At 54.7% G+C, this 21031-nt stretch overlaps 7 protein-coding genes across 7 annotated transcripts in view; 2 read left to right on the top strand and 5 right to left on the bottom strand.

Moving 5' to 3' along the window:
* CCM_05336 (riboflavin biosynthesis protein Rib7) overlaps positions 1 to 310 on the bottom strand; it is a gene marked incomplete at both ends in the record, with an annotated part of 880 nt that extends 570 nt beyond the window's left edge. The window contains one exon of the mRNA XM_006670480.1: positions 83 to 310. Within this exon, the coding sequence (XP_006670543.1) occupies positions 83 to 310 (228 nt within the window). The remainder of the gene's footprint in view (positions 1 to 82) is intronic.
* A 404-nt stretch (positions 311 to 714) lies between these two features.
* On the bottom strand, positions 715 to 1590 carry CCM_05335 (Protein kinase-like domain; the record flags this gene model as incomplete). Its single annotated transcript, XM_006670479.1, has 3 exons — positions 715 to 742; positions 798 to 1261; positions 1351 to 1590. The coding sequence occupies 3 exons, from the start codon at positions 1588 to 1590 to the stop codon at positions 715 to 717; spliced, it is 732 nt and encodes a 243-aa protein (XP_006670542.1).
* A 397-nt stretch (positions 1591 to 1987) lies between these two features.
* Positions 1988 to 3335, bottom strand: CCM_05334 (GRF zinc finger domain containing protein; the record flags this gene model as incomplete). Its single annotated transcript, XM_006670478.1, has 2 exons — positions 1988 to 2692; positions 2748 to 3335. The coding sequence occupies 2 exons, from the start codon at positions 3333 to 3335 to the stop codon at positions 1988 to 1990; spliced, it is 1293 nt and encodes a 430-aa protein (XP_006670541.1).
* Positions 3336 to 3699: 364 nt separating this feature from the next.
* Positions 3700 to 5405, top strand: CCM_05333 (peroxisomal targeting signal 2 receptor; the record flags this gene model as incomplete). The annotated part of the gene is made up of 5 exons (XM_006670477.1): positions 3700 to 3731; positions 3848 to 3926; positions 3982 to 4352; positions 4446 to 4671; positions 4728 to 5405. The coding sequence occupies 5 exons, from the start codon at positions 3700 to 3702 to the stop codon at positions 5403 to 5405; spliced, it is 1386 nt and encodes a 461-aa protein (XP_006670540.1).
* A 529-nt stretch (positions 5406 to 5934) lies between these two features.
* On the bottom strand, positions 5935 to 6636 carry CCM_05332 (uncharacterized protein; the record flags this gene model as incomplete). The annotated part of the gene is made up of 1 exon (XM_006670476.1): positions 5935 to 6636. One exon carries the CDS (start codon positions 6634 to 6636, stop codon positions 5935 to 5937), a length of 702 nt encoding a protein of 233 aa, XP_006670539.1.
* A 1627-nt stretch (positions 6637 to 8263) lies between these two features.
* Positions 8264 to 9316, top strand: CCM_05331 (Intradiol ring-cleavage dioxygenase, core; the record flags this gene model as incomplete). The annotated part of the gene is made up of 2 exons (XM_006670475.1): positions 8264 to 8571; positions 8644 to 9316. 2 exons carry the CDS (start codon positions 8264 to 8266, stop codon positions 9314 to 9316), a joined length of 981 nt encoding a protein of 326 aa, XP_006670538.1.
* A 165-nt stretch (positions 9317 to 9481) lies between these two features.
* Positions 9482 to 14593, bottom strand: CCM_05330 (Soluble quinoprotein glucose/sorbosone dehydrogenase; the record flags this gene model as incomplete). The annotated part of the gene is made up of 5 exons (XM_006670474.1): positions 9482 to 10168; positions 10336 to 10623; positions 10716 to 11005; positions 11318 to 11404; positions 12199 to 14593. The coding sequence occupies 5 exons, from the start codon at positions 14591 to 14593 to the stop codon at positions 9482 to 9484; spliced, it is 3747 nt and encodes a 1248-aa protein (XP_006670537.1).
* Between the last annotated feature and the right edge of the window lie 6438 nt (positions 14594 to 21031).

Below are 21031 nucleotides of genomic sequence, written 5' to 3'. Positions count from 1 at the left end.
GCGGGCGCGCGGCGCCGGCGCCGGCGCCGGCGATGCGGCAGTTGAGCGCGGGATCGTCGGCGAGCAGCGTCGAGACGCCGACGAGGATGGCATCGTGGCGGCTGCGCAGGTAGTGCGTCATGGCTTTGGACTCGGGCCCGGAGAGGCGGGTGCGCACCCCCGGCGCGAGCGACAGGGACGAGTCGAGCGATTGCGCGTACGTCAGCGTCACCCAGATGTTGGAGCCGCCCGCAGGCGCGGCGGTCGCTGGCGGCAGGTGAGCCTCCAGCAGAGCCACCTGGTGGGCGGAAAGAGTCAGCTCCTCGGCCATTTCTGCGCCAGGTCGTGGTCGCGATGAATCGTCCACGTTCTGCCAAGATATCTTGGGTCGTCAGACGTCCGTAGGTGCTGGGAGTTGGTTGGGGAGGTCCGTAGGTGCTGGGAGTTGGTTGGGGAGTACTAGTTATCCGTCATTCTCTAGGTACATTGATTCAGGTGCGTGTTGTACACAAATCAATGTACCTGGAGAATGACCCATTTTAATAATCACGTGTTTGGTCCGTCTAGTAAGATGGGTTGGTAGCAGCTCTCTTTTAATTACACCACGAAGCGCAACAGGAGGGGGTGCATGCCAATGGCCATCTGTGTTGTTGTACCATTTTATGTATGAATGTATTTGCTCGTGAAGGTACTTTGGATAATACATCGACTAGCAGTAAAAGTAGAACGCTTTCTCTAATTTTCCAGTTTTGGCATCCTCTGACTAAGAGCAGAAGTGTTGTTAGTCGAAGCCAGTCTGTTAGAAAGTCGAAACATACCAGTGCTTTTTTGCAAAACCCGTCATTATCTCTAATTCTAATTGGAACAGGCATTCAGAGTCTTCGTCTGTCTTATCCCTTAGCCGCGAATGATCAAAGTCCAGCCAGAAAACTCTATCGGGCGTTCCCTGAACAACCATCATATTTCTAGGATATGAGTCGCCGTGGATAAGGCCAGCCTCGTGAATCTCGGCGAGAATTGTAGATAGCCTGTCGATATTGTCTTGCGAAAAGTTGCTGAGGTCGATCTTTCTAGCGTTTGGTATATACTCGATCAGAATAGCGCTAGGTGGAAATTTATGATTTGCAAACTGGTACAACTCCGGCCAGAGATCTGTATCTATATACTCAATAGTTCCATAGAATTTTGGAACAAGGCCTCGCTTGCAAAGGCCCTTTTCTTTGAGTAGTCGATAAGCGCTAGCTTCTGTATAAAAGGCGTCCCAATATTCGATATCCTTAAACTAAATTATTATCAATAAGTAGGTAGGGTGTTAGCCCGCTGTGAGCGTGCCGGGAATAGGTGCCACGCATAGTATATTTTATTACTGACCACTTTCATGACGCAAAGTTTGTTACGGATTTCAACCTTAAAGGTGATAACAAGGTTGTTGCCGTTTTTCCGGTTTATTTTTGTCTTCAGAGTCTCGAGAAACGTGACCTCGGAAGGCTGGATGTTGACCAAATCATCTTTCGAATCGTCGGAGGACGAGGATGGTTCAGAGGATGGTGGAGCGCATGGCGGAGAGGATGGAAGAACGGATGGGACAGTTGTCGGAGGCGAAGATGACATTTCGGAGACGACTTCTGCAGCTTACCGCGAACTGCTATTTGGCATGCGTGGTGATGATGAAGGAAGACCAGAGGAAGCGTGCTGTCGCTGGGCCTCAAGTCGTTCCACTGGCTCTCAGGTTGCGCCCCACTTTGGCGAGCGCCAAAAGAAGGGTTTATAGCGGTGTCACAGACGTTAAAGCTACTTATAGCGCCCTATGGGCTGTTAGTAGCCTGTCGACTTGTTGTAGCTTATTAATAGGTAGGTATAAGCCATGTTAGTACACGCTGCTGTCTCATGCAACTATAGCGACGCTCCAGACTATATGTTTGGCAGCCGCGCAGTTTGCACGTACATCACAGACCTTGTAACCGACTAAATATATTCTACAATTTTACTTTTTTGTCCAAGTCTAAACTTATGGAGGTTTCACCAGCTTCTTGTTCAAAATGGGATTCCCATCATCATCAAACTCTGCCCACTGAAAAAACGAACATCCCTCCTTCTCCGGGACATTGCCCGCATGGCACATCCAGAAATATTTTCCAAGATTCTCCCGCTTGCGCTGCACAACACGCAGGATGCAGGGGATCTTGCACGCGCACCGGGGCGTCTCCGATGGGTGCATCCGGGCGCGGTAGTCGCGGTAGGTAATGTTGATGCGCCTGTTGCCCGCTGTCGGGTGCGGGTCAATCGACAGCGCCGGCGCGATGCAGTGCTTCCACTCCTCCTGCATCTCCGCGTGCATGACCAGCAGGGAGTTGTGAGGCAGGTGGATGGAGATCTGGCCCTCGGCGTCGGCGTCCTGCGCGGTCCTCGTCTCGGCGTCTTTCGGGAGCACGCGACGCACCCGGAACTCGCGCGCGACCCCGAGCGAGATGGACCCGATGACGGCGCGCGGCCCGAGGTAGGTGAGCTGGTCGCTGTGGTATCCGACGCTCTCCTGGGCGCCATTGTAGCAGTTGACAAACGCCGAGTTGGGGACCCAGGGGTGGGGAGACTGGTACTTGAGCTTCCTGCCCCCGGGATATCGCGTTTTGATACGATGCTGTATTTCCTTATTTACCGTGTCTTGAACGATTGGCTTCACTCTCGATAGTTGTGGCGTGATGCGCCGAACATCCTAGAATAACGTCTCAGTTAGAGAAAGAAGACGATTGCGGGCGCATCTGGCATACAGTAAGCTGCGCACCATTGTAGTAGTACTCTGACTTTTGCGACATTAACTTTTCGTAGCTATCCACGTAGAAGCTCGAGGTATGCGGGCTCGAGACAACATTGTCAAACAGCTTAAAGGTGATGCGCTCAAAGGTCTCCGATTCGGCCAGCAGCTCCTTGAGCAGGTCGTTGGCGACGTCGGGCGGCAGAAAATTATGGACAATGGTGCAAGGCGTATGCTCGGCCACATCGGCGGGATCAAACAGGTGCAGGGTGCTGCCCTTTTTCGACTTGAGCTTCTTTGTCGTAGGCGGGCATGACGACGGGTCGGCCGGGCGCGCATACTGCCGGAGCGACTGCTGGTGGCCAATGACACCGGACTTGGTCGGCTCCGGGCGCACATGGCGCAGTGCAGCCGAGGCTTCCCGGACGGAGCCGTCATGGGCGAGCAGCACGTCGATCAAGGTGTCCTGCTCAACCTGGGGGTGCAGCGACGAGAGCATCGCGAGCTTGACCTCGGTCGGCTCGTCGTCATTCTCGTCGGCGGCTTGGCGGGGCGGCTCGTCGGTCGACTTGCGTTTGCGAGCGCCAGCGAGGAAGGCCTTCATCTTTTAGGTGTCATCCCGCGTGAATCGGGCTTTGTTTGATGCACCGGCGGGAATTTGAAAAAATCACGGCATGGCCAGAGAGGTAACTCGGGCGGTGAACTGGCCGAGTTACAAAGCAACACGTTATTAATTAGTATGTACTGAGGGGCGAACGCCATACAGTACACGGCTCTGGCGCACGGTTCGCACGCGAAGTCAGGTGATGCGGGGGGGGTTTTAGTGATCGGGAGTGAGAATGGTCAAGGCTTGTTGAGGGCCCTTTGATACAGTTGCACCTCTATAAATGATTCCTCTACTAGTTATGCGAACTTGATTGAATCACCTTGTCGAGTAGTGTCCTCCGATGCGGCATCACTAGACCTGGATGCCAGCTGAGACAGACAGCTCTCCGTTATTGTAAGTACGTACACATACGTCACTATTAGAAATCCGATAGAAATAGTCTATTCAAGATGCCAGTCTCGTGCTTTCATTCAGTGTCAAAAACTATTTCGATTGTTTTAGCGGTACAGCACCCTGTACCCAATTAGAGCGACCAGCTTACAGCGCTATTTGCCTGTGACGTTTCTGGAGAAGCTTATGCGGGTCCCTGTAACCGAGGCACCTCGTCGTCTGCGCGCATGCATGACTTCTCCCTCACTCACAGAGTGTCTGTCCCGAGACCAACAGCTCAAATCGTCCCCCGGTACCTCAATTCGTAAACCCGAAGAAGCGATTTGGCCAGGACGCACACCCCCTTACACACCCCGCGCCTCGTGCCGTCGACTGCACCGCTAACCCCGGCCGATCCCCCCCCCGGCCTCCGTCGCTTGCGATCCCCCTCAATTCCCGCCCGCCGCCCAGCATGGCCGCCATGCTCGAGTTTCGCACCCCAGGGTTCAACCCCTACGCGGTCAAGTACTCGCCCTACTACGACTCGCGCATCGCCGTCGCCTCGGCCGCCAACTTTGGCATCGTCGGCAACGGGCGCCTCTATTCGCTCGCGCTCACGGCGCAGGGCGTCCAGGTAGAAAAGTCGTATGTGTTTGGGCCTTTCCCCCCTTCCTCCATGCTGTCGCGCTCCGTTGGCGCAGCAGCGCATTGGCTCTGCTAACACGACGTCGCTGGCAGCTTTGACACAAACGACTCTCTTTACGATCTCGCCTGGTCCGAAATCAACGAGAATCAGCTCATTGTCGCGTGCGGCGATGGCTCTCTCAAGCTCTATGACCTCGGCGTCGACGAATTCCCCGTCATGAACTTTCACGAACACAAGCGCGAGACGTTTTCCGTCTGTTGGAATCCAGTCACCAAAGACACCTTTGTCTCTAGTTCTTGGGACGGCACAGTCAAAATTGTAACCAGCCCGCTGCCTTGCCGGACCCTCCCTTCCGACCCTGATCACGCTGACAGTTCTTTCCCCCCCCGGAACAGTGGTCGCCCACGCGAAACTTTTCCATCAAGACGCTGCCGATCGGCAACTGCACGTACAGCACCTCGTTCTGCCCGTCCAACCCGGCGCTGATATCCGCCGTCTCGTCCGACTCGCACCTGCGGCTGTTTGACCTGCGGACGCCGTCGTCGGCCAAGTACCACCTCGTGGCGTCGATCCCCGTGCACGCGCCGCCGCCGGGCATGGGCGGCGTGGGCGTGGGCAGCGGCGCGACGCCATCGGAGCTCCTCACGCACGACTGGAACAAGTACAACGACACCGTCGTCGCGACGGCCGGCGTCGACCGCGTCATTCGCACGTTTGACATTCGCAGCCCCAACGGCGGGCCCCTGGCGCTCATGCAGGGCCACGAGTACGCCGTCCGCAAGGTCGCGTGGAGCCCGCACGCCAGCGACGTCCTCATCAGCGCCAGCTACGACATGACGGTGCGCCTGTGGAACGACGGCGGCGGCTCCGCGGCGCACGGTCCGGCCGCTGGCGCGCGCGTCGGCCGCCAGATGGGCATCATGAACCGACACACAGAATTTGTCACCGGCGTCGACTGGTGCCTCTTTGGCGTCGGCGGCTGGGTGGCCTCGGTCGGCTGGGACGAGAGGGTGCTGCTGTGGGATGCCAACATGCTCATGGGGCATAGGTAGTGCCTTTGGGGGTCTGTTGTGGAATTCGAAAAAAAAAAAATTTGCGCCGAGGACCAGCGAGCAAAGCTGAAAGAGAAGCTGTTGGAGAGTCGGGCAGCACCACGAGCTGGGCTTGCGGGTTCAGTCGGGGTTGAGAGAGCATCTTGCATGGCATACTGTTATGTGGCGTTACCGGGCGTTTGATACCACTTATGGCATTCTATTTCTTTTTTCCGTCCTTGCCGAGCCTATGCCTGTGTGAAAGCTAAACGTGCCAGAGGAACAAGAAGCAAAGCTGACTTTTTCTATTGCTACACGAGTCAAGGTATATATAGACAGTAATAATTAAACGGTGATAACTCATGAGAAACAAGAATTTCCATGTATAATGCATACATGGCCCAGTTTTCAGCCATACTCGTATAAACACATGGTGGAACGTACATGGATTTCCAACAAACAAATTAAGAAGTTTCAGGGGCCGACGCAACGTGCAAAGGCAAAATAAGAACAAGACGGTTCAACATGTCAGAGAGTGCCACCATCAAGGTCAAGGACCGCGGCTATATCGCCTACTATCGCGGCGCGAGTCGTGGCTCCTCCTACCCGACGACTGGTGCCTAGGCGGGGAGTGCTCCTCCATGACGACAATCTCGTCCTCGGTCAGGTCCGTTTCGGTGGCGTCATCGCGGACGACGCGCGGCGGTCCGTGTCGCGTCGTCGACTGGGACACGCGCACGCTGGGCATCATGGGCGGCGGGGGCGCGGGGATGTGCACGGTACGACCGCCGACGGGGGCGCGGGCGCGGGAGGCGGTGCGGTGGACCTCGAACATTTCGGTTTCGGTGGTGCGGCTGCGGCTGCTGCGGCGACGGCGGTGTTTGTGCCGGCGGTGCTTGTGGCGGTGTGGTGGCTCGTCCTCGACGATGACGGTGCGCCGGCGGGTGGTGGTGCTGGCGGTGGTCGGGGACCACGGCAGGAAGACGGGCGTCCAGCCTGTGCACGAGTACAGGAGGGCAAGGAGCAGGAGAAAGGCGCCGACGGAGCCGAGGACGATGCCGGCAACGGCGCCGGGCGCAAGGGACGAGTCCTGCTCGCGGTAAGTCGAGGGGATGGCCTGGAAGCCGGGGGTGGTGGTGCTCTGCTGCGGCGCGCGGGGACCGAGGGGAGAGGCGGCGGGTGGTGATGCCGGGAGAGGTAGTGTCACCGTCGGTTGCGATGCCGCCGCGCCCCGTGGGGGTAGCGCAGGCATAGCGGCGACAATTCGGCTCTTTGGTACCAGGAGCAAGCTCAATGTGTGAGAATGCGACGTGGTTTTTTTTTTCCCGTCGTTCCGCGCTCGGATGGACCCCAATCGCGATAGTAATACAAGGCCGACGGTGTTTTCGAAAATCCTCGCACTGGGTGTCCGTTTGCGCGCGTCCGAGGCAGTTGTCCGATTGCGCGCGTCCGAGGCAGTCTATGCGCGTCTGTTCAATGGCACGGGGACAATCGATGGCAGGAAATGTATTTCGTTTTCGCACAGTTGGCAGCGGTTGGAGAGCGGAATTCGTGGTCGGCGCAAAGAAGCGCAATCAAGGTGTCGTCATGCCGAGTGGGCGGTAGGTGGGGGGGGAGTGTGTGAGGCAGTTACAACGGGTGACGCGATAACAAGTGCGCCGACCGGGATAAAGAAAGAGAGTGGCAGCTTGAAGGAAGAGAGCGACAGATTGAATCTCTCAATTATTCTGCCTATTCGATGCAAAGAACAAGAATCGGCGAGCGTCCGTGTCACCACCGTCACCAGGAACCAGGCCGTGCATGGTCGGTCTCCCCCCCCCCCTCTGAGACTCGGCACTGGGCGTTCCAAGTTTCGTCGGCCCAGCCACCTACTTTTTCTGCCTCTTCCCAGCCAGCACGTGCGAAAAAGTCAGCGAGGGGTTTTGGGAATCGAGCATGATGGATTGAATATGGGATCATGGATGGAAAAAGAAGGAAAAATGATGAAAAAAAATGCAAGACGTGAGCAACAGTCACGTGGGTAGAAAACGGAAAGGCGCATACTAATGGCCCTTCTGGCTTACATTGTTCAATGTAGCCATTCGCTAGCGGAAGCCGGATTTCTCATTCAATTATCCGTCATTTTATTCGTCGAATCAATCTCTGCCTGGGACGCCCTCACGTGGCGGTAACATGACCAGTATTACTCTAAGCATTATTCGTATGTCGTTGCGCGTGGCCCCCTACCCCTCAACCCCTCTTATCGGACAAATAAAATATCTAGCCATGTCGGAGGTTGCAACGTGGCGTGTGGATTACATACCTACCTAGGTAGGTACCTAGGTAAGTAACTAGGTACTGTAGGTGGCCACTGACACGACCTCCAACACGGAATGCACGGAAAAGCCTCCAGGTGTAAGCCGTGCAACCCCGGCTACTGTCGCGGCACCTCTCATCCCCGCAACCTCTCCCCAGAGGAATCGCGCCACCACATGGACGACCTGGACGACCTGCATGACATTATCCGGCGGTGTTTGTCCTAGCGCCGCCGCCCGCGCACCAAACAGCCCTAGAGCAGCACAGTACCAATTGAACCGTGTCGAATTGCCGCTCCCGCTCGCCGCGATCCACGGCCCCGCCCATCTCCACTCTCCCCGGCTTCCACCCCGGCTTCTGCACCGGCAATGCCTTTTTCCAGACCTGTCTAACTAATTCGTAGTTGCCCAAGGTATAATAATTACCAGTGTCGCCACTGGTCCCCGACTTTTGACCATCGAAACCATCTACCAGCCAGATAACCCCGCGCCCTTTTTCATTCCTCTTCTCATCCTCGTTCCCTTTTTTTTTGTTAAAACACACATACCAACAACACAAAAAGAAATCACACACACACACACACAATGACGTCAAACGGCGCCCACGCCACAAATGGCACAAACGGCTCCAATGGCACCCATCAACAGCAAAAGTCCAAGTTTGACCCCAACTTCACCCAGCACGTCATCAACCTCATGAGCCCCGAGACGCTGCCCCGACACCGCGAGATCCTCACCTCGCTCATCCGCCACATGCACGACTTTTGCCGCGAGGTCGAGCTCAAGCAGGACGAATGGATCATTGGCGTCAACTACGTCAACTCGCTCGGCCAGGCCTACAAGAAGAACCGCAACGAGACCTGGCGTCTCTGCGACATTCTCGGCATCGAATCGTAAGCCCGTTCCCGCCCCCCAGGGTTCTGTCCCTTTGCCCATCTCGCCCCGCTAACACAACGCCTTCTCAGCCTCGTCGACGAAATCAACCACAAGGTCGAGGCCGCCGACGGCAAGGTGCCGACGTCGTCGTCCATCCTCGGCCCCTTTTGGTCTCCCGAGACGCCCTTCCGCGCCCTCGGCGCCAGCGTCGTCCAGGATATGCCCTCCGACGGCCAGCTGACGTATTTCCACGGCGTCGTCCGTGATGTCGAGACCGGCCTCGGCATCCCCAATGCCGTCTTTGACATGTGGCAGGCCAGCACCAACGGCAAGTACGACGCCCACGACCCGGAGAACCAGTCCCGCCACAACCTCCGCGGCAAGTTCCGCACCGGCCCCGACGGCCGCTTCTCCTTTTACTGCCTCAAGCCCACCGAGTACGCCATTGACACGTCGGGGCCCTCGGCTGAGCTGCTCCGTATCATGGGCCGCCACCCCTACCGTCCTGCCCATATTCACATCATGGTTACCCACGACGACTATATTGGTGTCACCGCCCAGCTCTACCCGGACGATGACCCCTACCTCGAGACGGACACGGCCTGCGCCGTCAAGGACGACTTGCTGCTGCACTTTACCCCCGTCACGAATGAGCCCGGCGGCGCCATCCTCGATGTCGAGTACAACGTCAACCTACTCTCCAAAAAGTACAAGCCCGACTCGAATATGTTGATGCAGAATGCCGATCAGGATAAATTTTAAGAAACGAGGAAACGAGGAAATGAGGAAATGAGCGAGGCCACACGAGCATGAGCGCCTGGGCTTCATTGTATAGTTGCAATTACCAAAGTACATAGTAGCGTTTCAATTCAAAACAGCCACAAAACAAGTCATGAACAACACTGCATCTTGATTCTACCGCACCATCTACGGATTCGACGGGACGCCCTTGTTCTGCGTACCCGTCACGAGGAACAGCTCGCCCGTGGCGTCGCTCGTCATGAACAACCGACCCTGCTTGTCCAGCAGCAGGCCCACGGGGCGGAAGCAGTGATTGCGGCAGTCCGAGTTATACGCGTTCCACATGAGCATCTCCTCTGCATCCCCCGCGTGCGATCGCTTCCTTGGGTTGCCATTAGCAAACGAGACGCGGCTGAGACGATAGCCGTTAGGCGGTTGGCGGTTCCTAGTCATGAGAGTCAGCCAAAGCCCAGCGTCGAGAGGGGCTCCAATTTTGACTTGCCAGCTTCCGTGAAATGAAATAAGCGCCGCGCTCCCATCGTGGAGAAATTGGATATCCAGCGGCGCTAGGTGCGAGCCAAATGTAATGCGCGGCGGCGTGGCGTGTCGTCGACACCACAGGTCCGAGTACTGCGGAAGGAAATCCCCTTTAAACTGCCCTCCTATGACTGTCTCACGGGTACCGTCGGCATATTTCTCCACGTTCGTCGTGTCAAACATGGACAGGCAGCCTGGGTAGCCAAAATTGCGGCCATAGTGGTACCCCTCTGTGTCGTTGGGTCGCCCGTGAAAGTTCATCTCCTCGCCAGGATTGCTGTTATGAATATCGGCGCCGAAGCGGTGCAAGTTGTCTATCGAATTCTCCACCGACCACTGGACTTTCATGTCAGTTGTATTCCTAGAAGAGCCTGAAGTAGCAGCGTCACCGGCCACGTACAATATTTCCTGTCGTAGGGTCCTGGCCCATGCCCACGCTGTTACGCAGGCCCCCAGCCCAGCACGTCGCCGTCCGTGTAAGTGACGGCCTGTTTGCCGCCTACGAGGTCCGCAATTCTAAAGACGCGCAGCTGGCTGCGGCCTGACTCAATGTCCGCAGTGTCCGCGTCCACATTGTCGTTGGAGCCGCGCGACACGAGCAGCAGATCCGGATTCGCCGGCGGTATGTAGAGCGTGCGCGAGACGTGTCCGGTCTGGTTCATGCCCGTAATAACGTTGCGAGCCGGCCCTGCAACGCCCGTCTTGGCATCATACCTGTACGCGTAGACATCCGTCGAAGATGAGGCGAACAAGGTCTTGCCGTCGGCCGTGAGAGCGATGCCGTGGTTCAGCTACCGAGTATCAGCAAGGGCAATTTCCGTCGTATAGCAGGACGAGTAACGATAGACTAATTGAGTGTGTCTTATCCCCTTGCGTAGCATACCGTCTCTTCAACTATAAGCTGGGTGCTGTTCTTGATGCAAAGATCCATGCCCTCGGCGTCGTTCAACTCGAGGCGTCGGACACCCTTGCCCTCGACCACGAGGATGTTGCCGAGAGAATCTTGCACAAGACCCCTCGGTCGTCTGATATTATTTGTGAGCACCTTCCAGGCGACCCCGTTGGCTGTACGCGGATTCGATTTCGGCGCTGGTCCGGGGCAGGCCACGTCCGCCGCCCGGAGAGTGAGAGCGCCAAGGACGAGGTTAAAAATGGGTTGGAGCAGCATTGTTACTAAGCCAAGTAAGTGATGACGTTTTCCAAAAAAGAAAATGTGGAGGGGTAAGCATAGAATCGGGGCCTTGTCGCGGAATAGAAGTCGTTGCTTGCGCGGCAGCAGCGGAAGGAGTGATACCGGCCCAGGCAGTGCGGGGAGGCAGGAATAGTTATACCCATGCCGCTGTAACCTTCATCTCGGTAGAACATAAGTTCCTGTATTTGTCATTCAAAAATGTGCGATAATGAGCGGCACAGCTTGTTGCCTCATCGGTATAGGTTGCAGTCGACCATGCATGAGGCTTATTCCCCGTCAACTCGGACACCCACCATCGCCAGCCTCCGAAAGAGGCAAGTCGCTGGGAGCCCGCATGTCTAGCTCCGCCAAAGAACCGGCCGCGAGCGGGAGGGCCGAGTCTAGAAAGTCTCGGCGCTCCTCTATTTTCTTTCCCTTCCTCAGCCGTCGTTTTCTGCTTCTCGCCCAAGTTGTTCCTAGTAACATGTGACATCGTTAGCCGCTCCATCATGGGACCTCGACAGCAGGACTGGCCGCGGCCGTCTTTGCAATGTCACTTCTTTGGAGCGATACTTTGGTTTGAAATCAAGGCACACCTTGGCGAGTTTATTGACACTCTGCTAATCGTCCACTGTCATCCATCTTCAACTTTCTGTTCTCCTCATACAACATCGCGCTTGAAGCGCATTTCCAAAATCATGCAACAATACTCAAAACGAACAAATCATATAAACAGTTCATAATATGTCATTCAACTGATCCCGATGCATACCGAAAATAATGCATCATTACATGGGGGGAAAAGGTGTGCGTTTCATGCCATCCAGGCTAGACACAGCAAGGAAAATAGGGTTCTCTTCATCAATGATCGTGGTTGCAACAGGAAACGGCCCCGTTGGTCTTCTAGCTCGTTTTCCAAGTTGCCTGGTGCCGGCACCAGCATAAAATCCCTTCGAGGTTTCGTATAATAATGACATGATAGAAAGACAGCAACTTCTTGAAACGAAGATTTCGAGTCCGGTGGCGGTCAAGGTCTAGTAGTAGTGTGGTAGTGTCAATCACACCCGCAGGGATGCAATGGGGGGAAGGGGGGGGAGTTCTCGCTCCGGTGGCGGAATTGGAGGAGGCATGATCTGTGGCATGCTTCGGCGGTTCAGTAGAGCTTTGTCTTTCTCTGACTTGGAGCTAGACGCACAATCTGGCAGGGCAGGCAGCGGACCAGACGGTGGCGGCGGCATAGGCGGCAGAACCGACACCGGTCGCATCTCATCTGAAGAGTGGCGACGGTGTCCAAGCGGTGTAAAGCCTGTGTTGATGCTCGCTCGTCTCATCTCTTTCTGTAGCGCAAGCGGCTCGCAAGGGAATGATCCTGCTGTAGATTGCCGGCGAGACATGTCCCTTGTCCAAGCAAAAACTGGCGCATTCGCCAATTCATGAGGTGTGGAAGGAAGGCGCTTAGAGGTGCGCATGGCGTGCATATCAGATTCAGGGCTGCTCTTGCGCAAGCTCGCAACGGGAGGTCGGCTTCGTCGGGGACTAATTCGATAGCCGGGTAAGGGGGATGTAACTCGATCGCTCATGGCCAAGCTAGAGCGTGGAGATGATATATCCGATTTAGCGTCTGCAGAGCTGCGCGGGCTATGTCGCCTCGAGCAACGCTGCCGTTGCTCTCTGACCTGCTCCTTGACAGGAGACAGTCTGTGATGGCTAGTCCCGTCAGCAGTGGGTGGCCTGGCAGGCAGCTCAGCTCTGGGCGATTTGTGGTCAGTAACCATGGACAGAGGCCGCGACGACCGTAGCACAGGAGGTGGTTTGGATCGAATCAGACGCGATGCAAACGTGGCGGTGTTTGGTGAAGGGGGTGACTGCGAAGTGGTCGAGTTCATGCGCATATGAGAGAATCGTCGGTTTGACGACTGCGGTACGCTGAAGTTGGGGGCAACAAGGCTCGTAGGAGACTCGGGGCCCTCGCTTGACTTGTATGAGAAAGGGTCCTCCTCGGATTGAGAATTGCGCTTTTCAGAGCTCACGTCAATAAACAGACCGGCGTTTTGCATGGTAGAGCGTCGGCTAGCAATGACAGAGGCATTGGGTCGAGGCTTAACATCACCCTTCTTTGAGCCATGGGTATACTCGCGTGAGTCACAGGTTTCGGACGAGTCGCGAGGAAAAGTGTCGACAATAGGAGAGCGCTCTGGAGTCGAGGCAGCTGAGGTAACTGCAGTTCTCCTATCGGCAGAGGCAAAGGAAAGGCGGTTCCCATTGCTGTCTCGCAAGTTATCAAGTTGCTGACCATCCTGGGATACAATGCTGTTGGTGGTCGATATTTCGTCCAAGCTCTGGTCTCTGCTGTGCTGGAAGTCGCTCACTTTGAGTGTCAAGTCGTCGTCGCCGCTGCTTTCTTGGTGGCGGCTGGGACTCCTAGAGAAGCGCATCGAGTCTCGCACGACCATGGTTCTGGGGGCCGGTCTTCGGGCTGCCGGTGGTTCAGGTACGCCAGTTTCGGAGAGTTTGCGCCTGCCGCCGAGTTTCTCGATTTCACCGCGCAGGGTAGCCATCCAGCTGTCCAAATCATCAGGGCTTTCAAACACCATCAAGATATTGGCGGTTGCGCGCTTGTCACCGCCGAGAATTGATAGTTTAGAGAGGATCGACTTTGATTCATTCGCAGGGATCACGGCGTCAGGTTCGGATGAGACCTGAAGAACCCAATGTTTTCCCGGAATCGAGTCTGTAACAAATGCAGCAGACGTTTGGCTCAGCTTCAGGACCTTTTCTGGCAGGCGGTCATAGTTGCCAGCACCGGCATACTGCAACAGGTGCCCCGAAGTAGTCAAAAGGTATATTTTGGAGGTCCAGTGCAAGTTTGACAAAGACGGGTTCTTGCCATGCTTCTTCTTGGTCTTTTCTCTGGAGGTGCGCTCCTCTATTGTTAGCTGCTCAGCTGCCACTGCGGCCGATACATTCTTTTCGTGAAGTCGCAAAACCATTTCTGTAGACATAGTGACGGTAGGTAGGGTGGCTTGACGAATGGTCTGCGGGAATGCCTTGAAAAGCGGTGGCATTTCCCAAGCTGCAAGCGAGTCGCGAGATGTGTTGTCCTGGACAGAGGCCTTGCGGGTAGGCATTACAGGAGGTAGCGCATGGCTTTGGCGACGAATAGACCGGGATCTCGGCACGGACGAGGCCCTTTTGGCAGAGGAAGGCGAGTTCTGTGGCTCTGTGGCAAGAGGAATATGTACATTGGAAGCAGTGCGATTGTCGGGCGTAGCAGTTTCTACGATGCTCAAGTCCGACTGGCGTAAAGGCTGGGCAGTCGTTGGCTGCTCGGCCTTGTCCTTTGTGAGTTTTGAGCGGCTAAAGATAGATCGAAGACTTCGCTTCGAGGATTTGGGCGTGAGGGTCTGCTGCGGCAGCTGCAGCAGCAGGTGTTGGGGCGCATATTGCTGCAGTGGAAGCGGAGGCTCGTCGTGGTGGGCTGATTGTTTGGTTGCATCAGCCAGGTATCGATTGGAGCGGCGGGATCTCAGAGAGAGATAATGCGAAGAAGTACGGCTTTCGCTGCCGGCTGGAGCCTCTTCGGGGGGCATGGCAGGAGGCTGTGGTGTGTTGAGTGAAGATTTCTAGATCAATGGGAGGTGCGACGTTTGGGTAAAAGAGCAAAACTGCCGGCGATGGATGCAGCAACGGCAGTGCAAGCACAACAATGAGCAAGGCGGGTTCGGCTGTTGACCGTTGCGACCATAGCAGGGCAGGTAAAAGCAAAGACCAGGTCTTGAGCGAGTGGAGGGTGATGGGTCAAGGTTCTAAGACAGTGACTCAAATATAGGCGAGGGGGCGAGGTAATGACGGCAAAACAATGGGACAATTTGGAGCGGTCATGCAGGCAGGCGGCGGAGAATTCATCAGTCGAGCAGGCGATGATTGGCAGAGGGGAGCAGCGCCGTTTGGAAGCAAAGGATGATGCGAAGCAAGTGTACTTGGTGTGACGAAGCACTACTAGTAGCGGAAGGCTACGAGGCTGCCGAGGGTCGCCGTCGTGGTCGTGGGGGAGTAGGAGGATGACAAGACGATAGGAAGAGCGATTGCATGTGCCCAAGTCGGTGAGCAAGCTGGCGACAAACGTGGTGATGGACGACAAAGGAGAAGCAGAGGGCTGAGGATACCAGGGATAGCTGGAGGCAGCAGGGTGTAAATAAGATTCGGCGAGATTCGTCGAGGACAATGGGGGAAAGCGACGGGCGACGACGACGTCGACGGAGCAAGAGTATCAGCACTGATAACTAGTTTGCGACAACGCGTAACAGAGACAGACGGACTAGTTGAACTAACAGGCCGACTGCAGGCAGGGCGACCAGGACAAGGGTTCGTTGGGCTAGTGGACGATGGGGCGGAGGAAGGGGCGTGCGAGGATGTGGGCAAATCGCGAATTCAAAGTTTGGAGGGTGGATCGGTGTGGATAGAATGGCATGGATGGAACCTGACGGACGGGTGTGTGGGTGGTGTGTGGCATGATGGATGGGAGCGGACGAGGCCGTTGGTGGTGGTGGAGGATGGTGGATGGTGATGTGTGGTGTGGTGTTGTGGTTCTGCCCCAGCCTCGACCAGGCATTTGGTGCATTTTGGTGTGATTTTTTGATTTATTTTTTTTTGGACTGTGGAGTGGGTAGACACAGCCCTGGTCTTCTCCGCCTCAGCCCCTAGAAAACGGGTATTTTGGCTGTTTGGGGCGCTGCAAAGAGCCGACTTTAGGCGACTGTGCCCTGTATTTGGTACCTGTAGCCCCCATCTGGTACCTGAAAGTGCGAAAAGGCGGATCGACGCCGGCGCCGAGGGAGGGAGGATCCTCGGCCAAGATGCCACCATTGCGCAGCAAAATTTGTAACTTTGTAACTACCAAACCGGTAGTTGTAGCCAGGGTTTGACGTCGGCCGACTTTTCTTTTTATTCTCCTCCTGGATGATGGCAAAACAGGGCTGTACATGCGACCACGGTGTCCTCGCACCACGATCGACGCCAGAAAAGAAAGGAAAATGAGCAATTTACGAAATGGCGCAAAAAGCAAAAGGCCGCGTCGGTGATATTGACCACCGCAATGGGATGAGATGAATTGAAAATGGGCTGCCTTGAATTTACCAGTACGGCCATATTAGTGCCAAGTATCGTACAGGTTGTCGGGCAGTAACGGTGATATTGTGATATTAGCCCATGCGCACTCGTTACAGGGGTCTCCAGGAACATGCAGGCTGTCACAGCGGCTGATGGCAGGGGACAGGCCGATACCACCAGGGCCCAGCAGGTTGGTATCACCAGGAACATGACAACATACCTGAGTACGAAATTATAATACCGGTGATACTGGCAATAAGGCGGTCAGTAATTTGTACGGAGTATCAATTACCATTGTGTAATTCGTACCCACGCACCGCCTGCGTTTTTCACTCTCGAAGCTGTGCGCGTCGCAAAGCCAAACATGAAGCTGCATAAGGAGTGCATACTACCTGGTTGGCGCATGCATAAAGTTACTCAGTGTAGTGCATCAGTGCATCGGTGCATCATCAGTCAGTGCACAGGTAGGGATTACTGAACGACTTCATTCGTACAGATTACGAAGTACAAATTAGTTAGGATAACACGACTTTTGCTCTACATGTCCCGCACTGTTGTACGGAGTACATACGGAGCACATATCCGTATTGTATGTATGAATTGACATGCATCATCATGTACTGTGCCTGTCTGTGCCTGTGCTGTGCCTCAACTCGGTGCCAAATGTGAAATGTGAGATGTGCTCAAGCACACTTTGTGCTTGCATAGCCTACCGTACCTGCCTTAGTGCCCGCCTCCTCTTCCCCTCCTTGCAATCCTGGCTGCCCTCCTTCATTTCAACGCGCCTCGTTGTCCTTCTTCCTCGCCTCTCACAACTGGCACACTTTTCAGCATTTTGACTTCCTAGTAACTACCATTGTACGCCTACCAAATCAACAGGGATCCAAGCGCACACCCCCCCCCAGCGCGTTCGCGGCCTGCTCCAGTCTACAGTACTCCGGGGCGTTCTTCCGGAGGCGGCGTCCGGCTCCACTCCAATGCCACTCCATGGCACTCATCACATGCGCTAACCAACTCTTCGAGAGCAATTTTCATTTTTCACTTGCCCCTCAACCCCTCCGTCTTGGCTGGATGCAACGCGTATTAAGTAACTTGTACGGATACAGACGGTACGGATACAGTCTCTCGAATTACATGGAAAGAAAAAAGGGCATCAGCCCCAATCCGATGCATACCGCCCAACCACCCTCGCCTACTTCCGAGCCTCTGCAGCGTCTTCACAACCTTGCAGCTTGGAGCAACGACATGATTCGTATCAGACCGGCATACGTCATACGGCGCCGTGTCTACCATGTACCTCTGGCTTTCTCCCTCTCCCTACGGATGTACTAATATCCTTAAAATGATATATAGGAATACTCTTGACTCGCTACTCTGTCGTCACCCAAACTCTCCAAATCTTGAAAACATGACTCGAAAATCCACAGTCTGTGCTGCTCCGCCCTCACTTACACCTCTGGACTCGCGTCCTTTGAGCTTTCCCAGCTCGCTCGTCCTGGGGCTTACTCGATGATACTATGTACTCAGCAGCGTCTTTGATGTCATGAGGTTTGCCCCAAATGAGGCTTGTTCTAGCCAAAAACACTACAACGTTGCCTTTCCGCGCTTGCGTTGGTCCTACTCAACTCAGTACTAACAGCCACAAATTCGGGATCCTAATGTGTACGAGTCAACCAACCACTGCGCCAGCTCTCGCAACAAAAATGAGAGACACCAAAAAAGCTTGTTATCCAGATGGTGCCCACTCAAGGCTACCAGTATGCCGGGCTCCGACAAATCTCGCCTGCCGCAAGTTCAGCTCGATTTCGGTTCGCGTAGCCTTTCACAAGAACTCAAAGTATTACTAAAAATCCTGTCTCTTTGTTTCAATCGTTCCTTGTACCGACACGTTGGTTAACTGGGTGGGACCGCCATTGCGCTCTAGCAATACCATCCTTGCTTGCTTGCTTGCGAGTTAACGTTAGGTGACTGTATCATTGACAATACGGAAAACTCGGAACCCGCAAGCTCGCCAAGTACATAGCCATCGGGCAACAGTTCGGGATGCACTCCGCAACTTACACTCTGCTACATACAGAGTACTTGTACTTGATGAATGATCACCGTTGCAGCGGCTTACGCTCAGGTCGCCCCTACTGCACAGGGGTTAGAAGCTGGAACACGTTGTCACTGCGGTCCAGGAGGCTCGCCCGGCCAGAGACGTGTTTCAGAGTTGCAACAAGCTCACCTTTGTCCTCGACACTGCAAAAGCTAGAGGTGTACGCCCCCGACCATCTCGACCTGCCAACTGATGGTGAAACACTTTTTTCCGCCTTGTCCACGGACAATATCGGTTCACCTGATTCATGCCCCCAATCGTTTGCGCTGTGCTGCAGGCATCGCCAACTTCACCTGTCTTGTATTTCGAGTTCTCGACAGACTAACACGCTCACCGCTCCCTCCTCCCCCAGTCGCGAATATGTTCTGACCTAATGTCTATGACAATGTTACTAATTTGTACCCCGTCCATACATACAAAATCCAGCCTCCTGACCGGGCTCCCGTCCAGCCTCGCCAAGTGGAAATAAAGTATGTCCGTGCGCCCAGACTCTTCCAACAAGCAACCTGACGGCAGATGCACTGGCTGGCTCAACATTACTCCAGAAAGAATAATGCAGAGACGCGCCATATTCGCTTTTCTCGCGTCGATACCAAATTAGAGCAAGAAGACGTGCTAGTTGGTGTAAATAAACCCATTTGTACGAATATGGCGTATGCATCGGCCTGTTCTCTTGCTTCGACCACTATTGCAGCCGGAGGCTTTTCCGATGAAGTCTTTCTTTTCAAGTAATACTCCGTACATCGGGTTGCAAGTAATATTTCTCAGGCTGGAAGGCAACTTCCCCTCGCCCAATCATCGCATCCGTCACTGTGGCACAGGGCTGTCCTTGGCCACGTCCACTTGGGTTTCATCTCATCCCGCATCCGATAACTCACAAAGACCGAACAGTCCCATGTGCTGCGGTCTGAATGTTTGCTCGTGAATTAACTACCAGTAATACTTGGGAGAGAAGAGAAGCCCCGCTGTCAACAAGGTTGACGCCTGTCGCGAATAGCTCGGACCCTGTTTCCATTCGCAAAGCCCAGCCAGGGAACTGCACTTACACCGTGCTCTGAGGCCCTTTGCCTTGACAAGCTGGATAGGAGGACATTCTGTGTGGAGGGAAGACGGGCTCGGGTAACTAGGGAAGTCATAGCATAATATATGCACGAGCTCGTCGCAGGCTGCGCTTCCATGTAATCAATGCGAGGGGCTTCAAGATGCTGAGCAACCCCTTCCTCATTACTTGCGCCAGAAACGTCCCGTGTACAGAGTACCGCTGCCACATGGCCATTCCTGTTGATATGACTAGCTGGTGTTGTGTATCTTGTCTTGAGATGCCCAAGTCCTCTGCTAAAAATAATACCCTGCCCAATTAGAGTTGTCCCCCTTTGTCTCATGTTGATCTGGTCTCAGGATTGTGCACGCTTATCGCCTAGCATCTAGTTACGGAATGAGCTCGCCATGTCGCTCGGTACTGTATCGAAATCGGGCAGGGCGCAAACACGCCCGCGTCCGATAAACGACTGACGGGCATCCTTGTAATCAGAAAAAAAAGTCGCGTCATGACGACAAGCGCACTGATCATCTGCTATTCTTGTCCTCTCTTCTTCTTCTTCGACTTTCCTTCCGTTTCAACAACAGCTCGACGGGACAAAGCCACGAACCGTTTTTCTTCGGGCGCCGGACAAAGAAACGCGTCGATCACCCAAGCCTGCTTTTTTTGGCTCCGCATCCTCGGCACGGGCAAGTCCAAAAGGGCTCAAAAATGCACCCCCCCATAGCATGAATGCTATGGGCATCAACGCAATGCGCTAGCGAAAATATCTCTTCAACTGCCGGTGTGTATTACTCCATAACGTGTGCGGGGGAAACATGCCTTTGCTATGACTCTGGTTCTGCTTTTCTTTGTTTTGTTACCACGTGTAGCTTGCTGGAGCGGAACTTGGGTCAGTGAACAAAGCAGGATGAAGAGAAAGCAGGTCAATAGGATACCAACGTGGCCTGCTTCCATGGATAGTATTCTGGCGCTCGCCAGCACAGCTTCCATTGGTTTTTCTGGGGCTTCGCGGAGCCTCAATATTCATGGACCAGGAAAGAGCATGTTGCGCTGGGTCGTGATGGTTGTCGGACGGGATCACTTGGCAGTTTGTTCCGAACTCCTGGTACCCTGTACATATGAACTCGAAATCGGACGGATCTGGAGTCAAACGCGGGAAGTTTACTCAATCAAATTGCAAGGGAAGCTTGTTGACGGGCCTGTGGGACGTTTCAAAACAGAGAACCTCAGGGTATCACGGCAGCCCTGGCAACTGGCTAGTACTTGCGGTGTGTGTTGGGGCTGCTTCCGTCTCTACCAGTGGCGAGTCTATCTTCTTTTTGATGGGGATAAAGCACTACACGCCATGTCCATCAAAGGCCTCGTCATGGTGACATATGTAGTGTCCCGCCGGCTCAAGTCCTCTGTAGAGAAAGGCAAGTATCCCGAACTAGAGACCCAGACCTGCCATGCGTCTTGACTGGAGTTCTGTGGAAAAACTCCTCCCTGAGTAACTAGAGTGGGATACTGAATATCGTGTATGGGAAGCTTGATTGCCAAGCATGGCCTGGGTAGAAGTTGAAGGTTCGGTGCCTGCTTCAGCCTGGCTGCTGGGTTGCCCTGTCTCAGAGGCCTCGACCGAGTTGGCCATTTTAACCACGGGTCGCATTATTGCCTGCTGACCTTGCAGGATGAAAAGAGTAAGCAGGGCGGTAACGGCTACTGCTTTGTCGTCGACTGATGTACGTACCATGGCTGGTAAACTGTTTCCGGGGTACTTGTTTTTCGCGTATCAGCTGT

This window comes from Cordyceps militaris (assembly GCF_000225605.1).
Source record: "Cordyceps militaris CM01 unplaced genomic scaffold CCM_S00004, whole genome shotgun sequence".
Lineage (NCBI taxonomy): Eukaryota > Fungi > Ascomycota > Sordariomycetes > Hypocreales > Cordycipitaceae > Cordyceps > Cordyceps militaris.
This window is presented reverse-complemented; position numbering and strand designations above follow the sequence as displayed.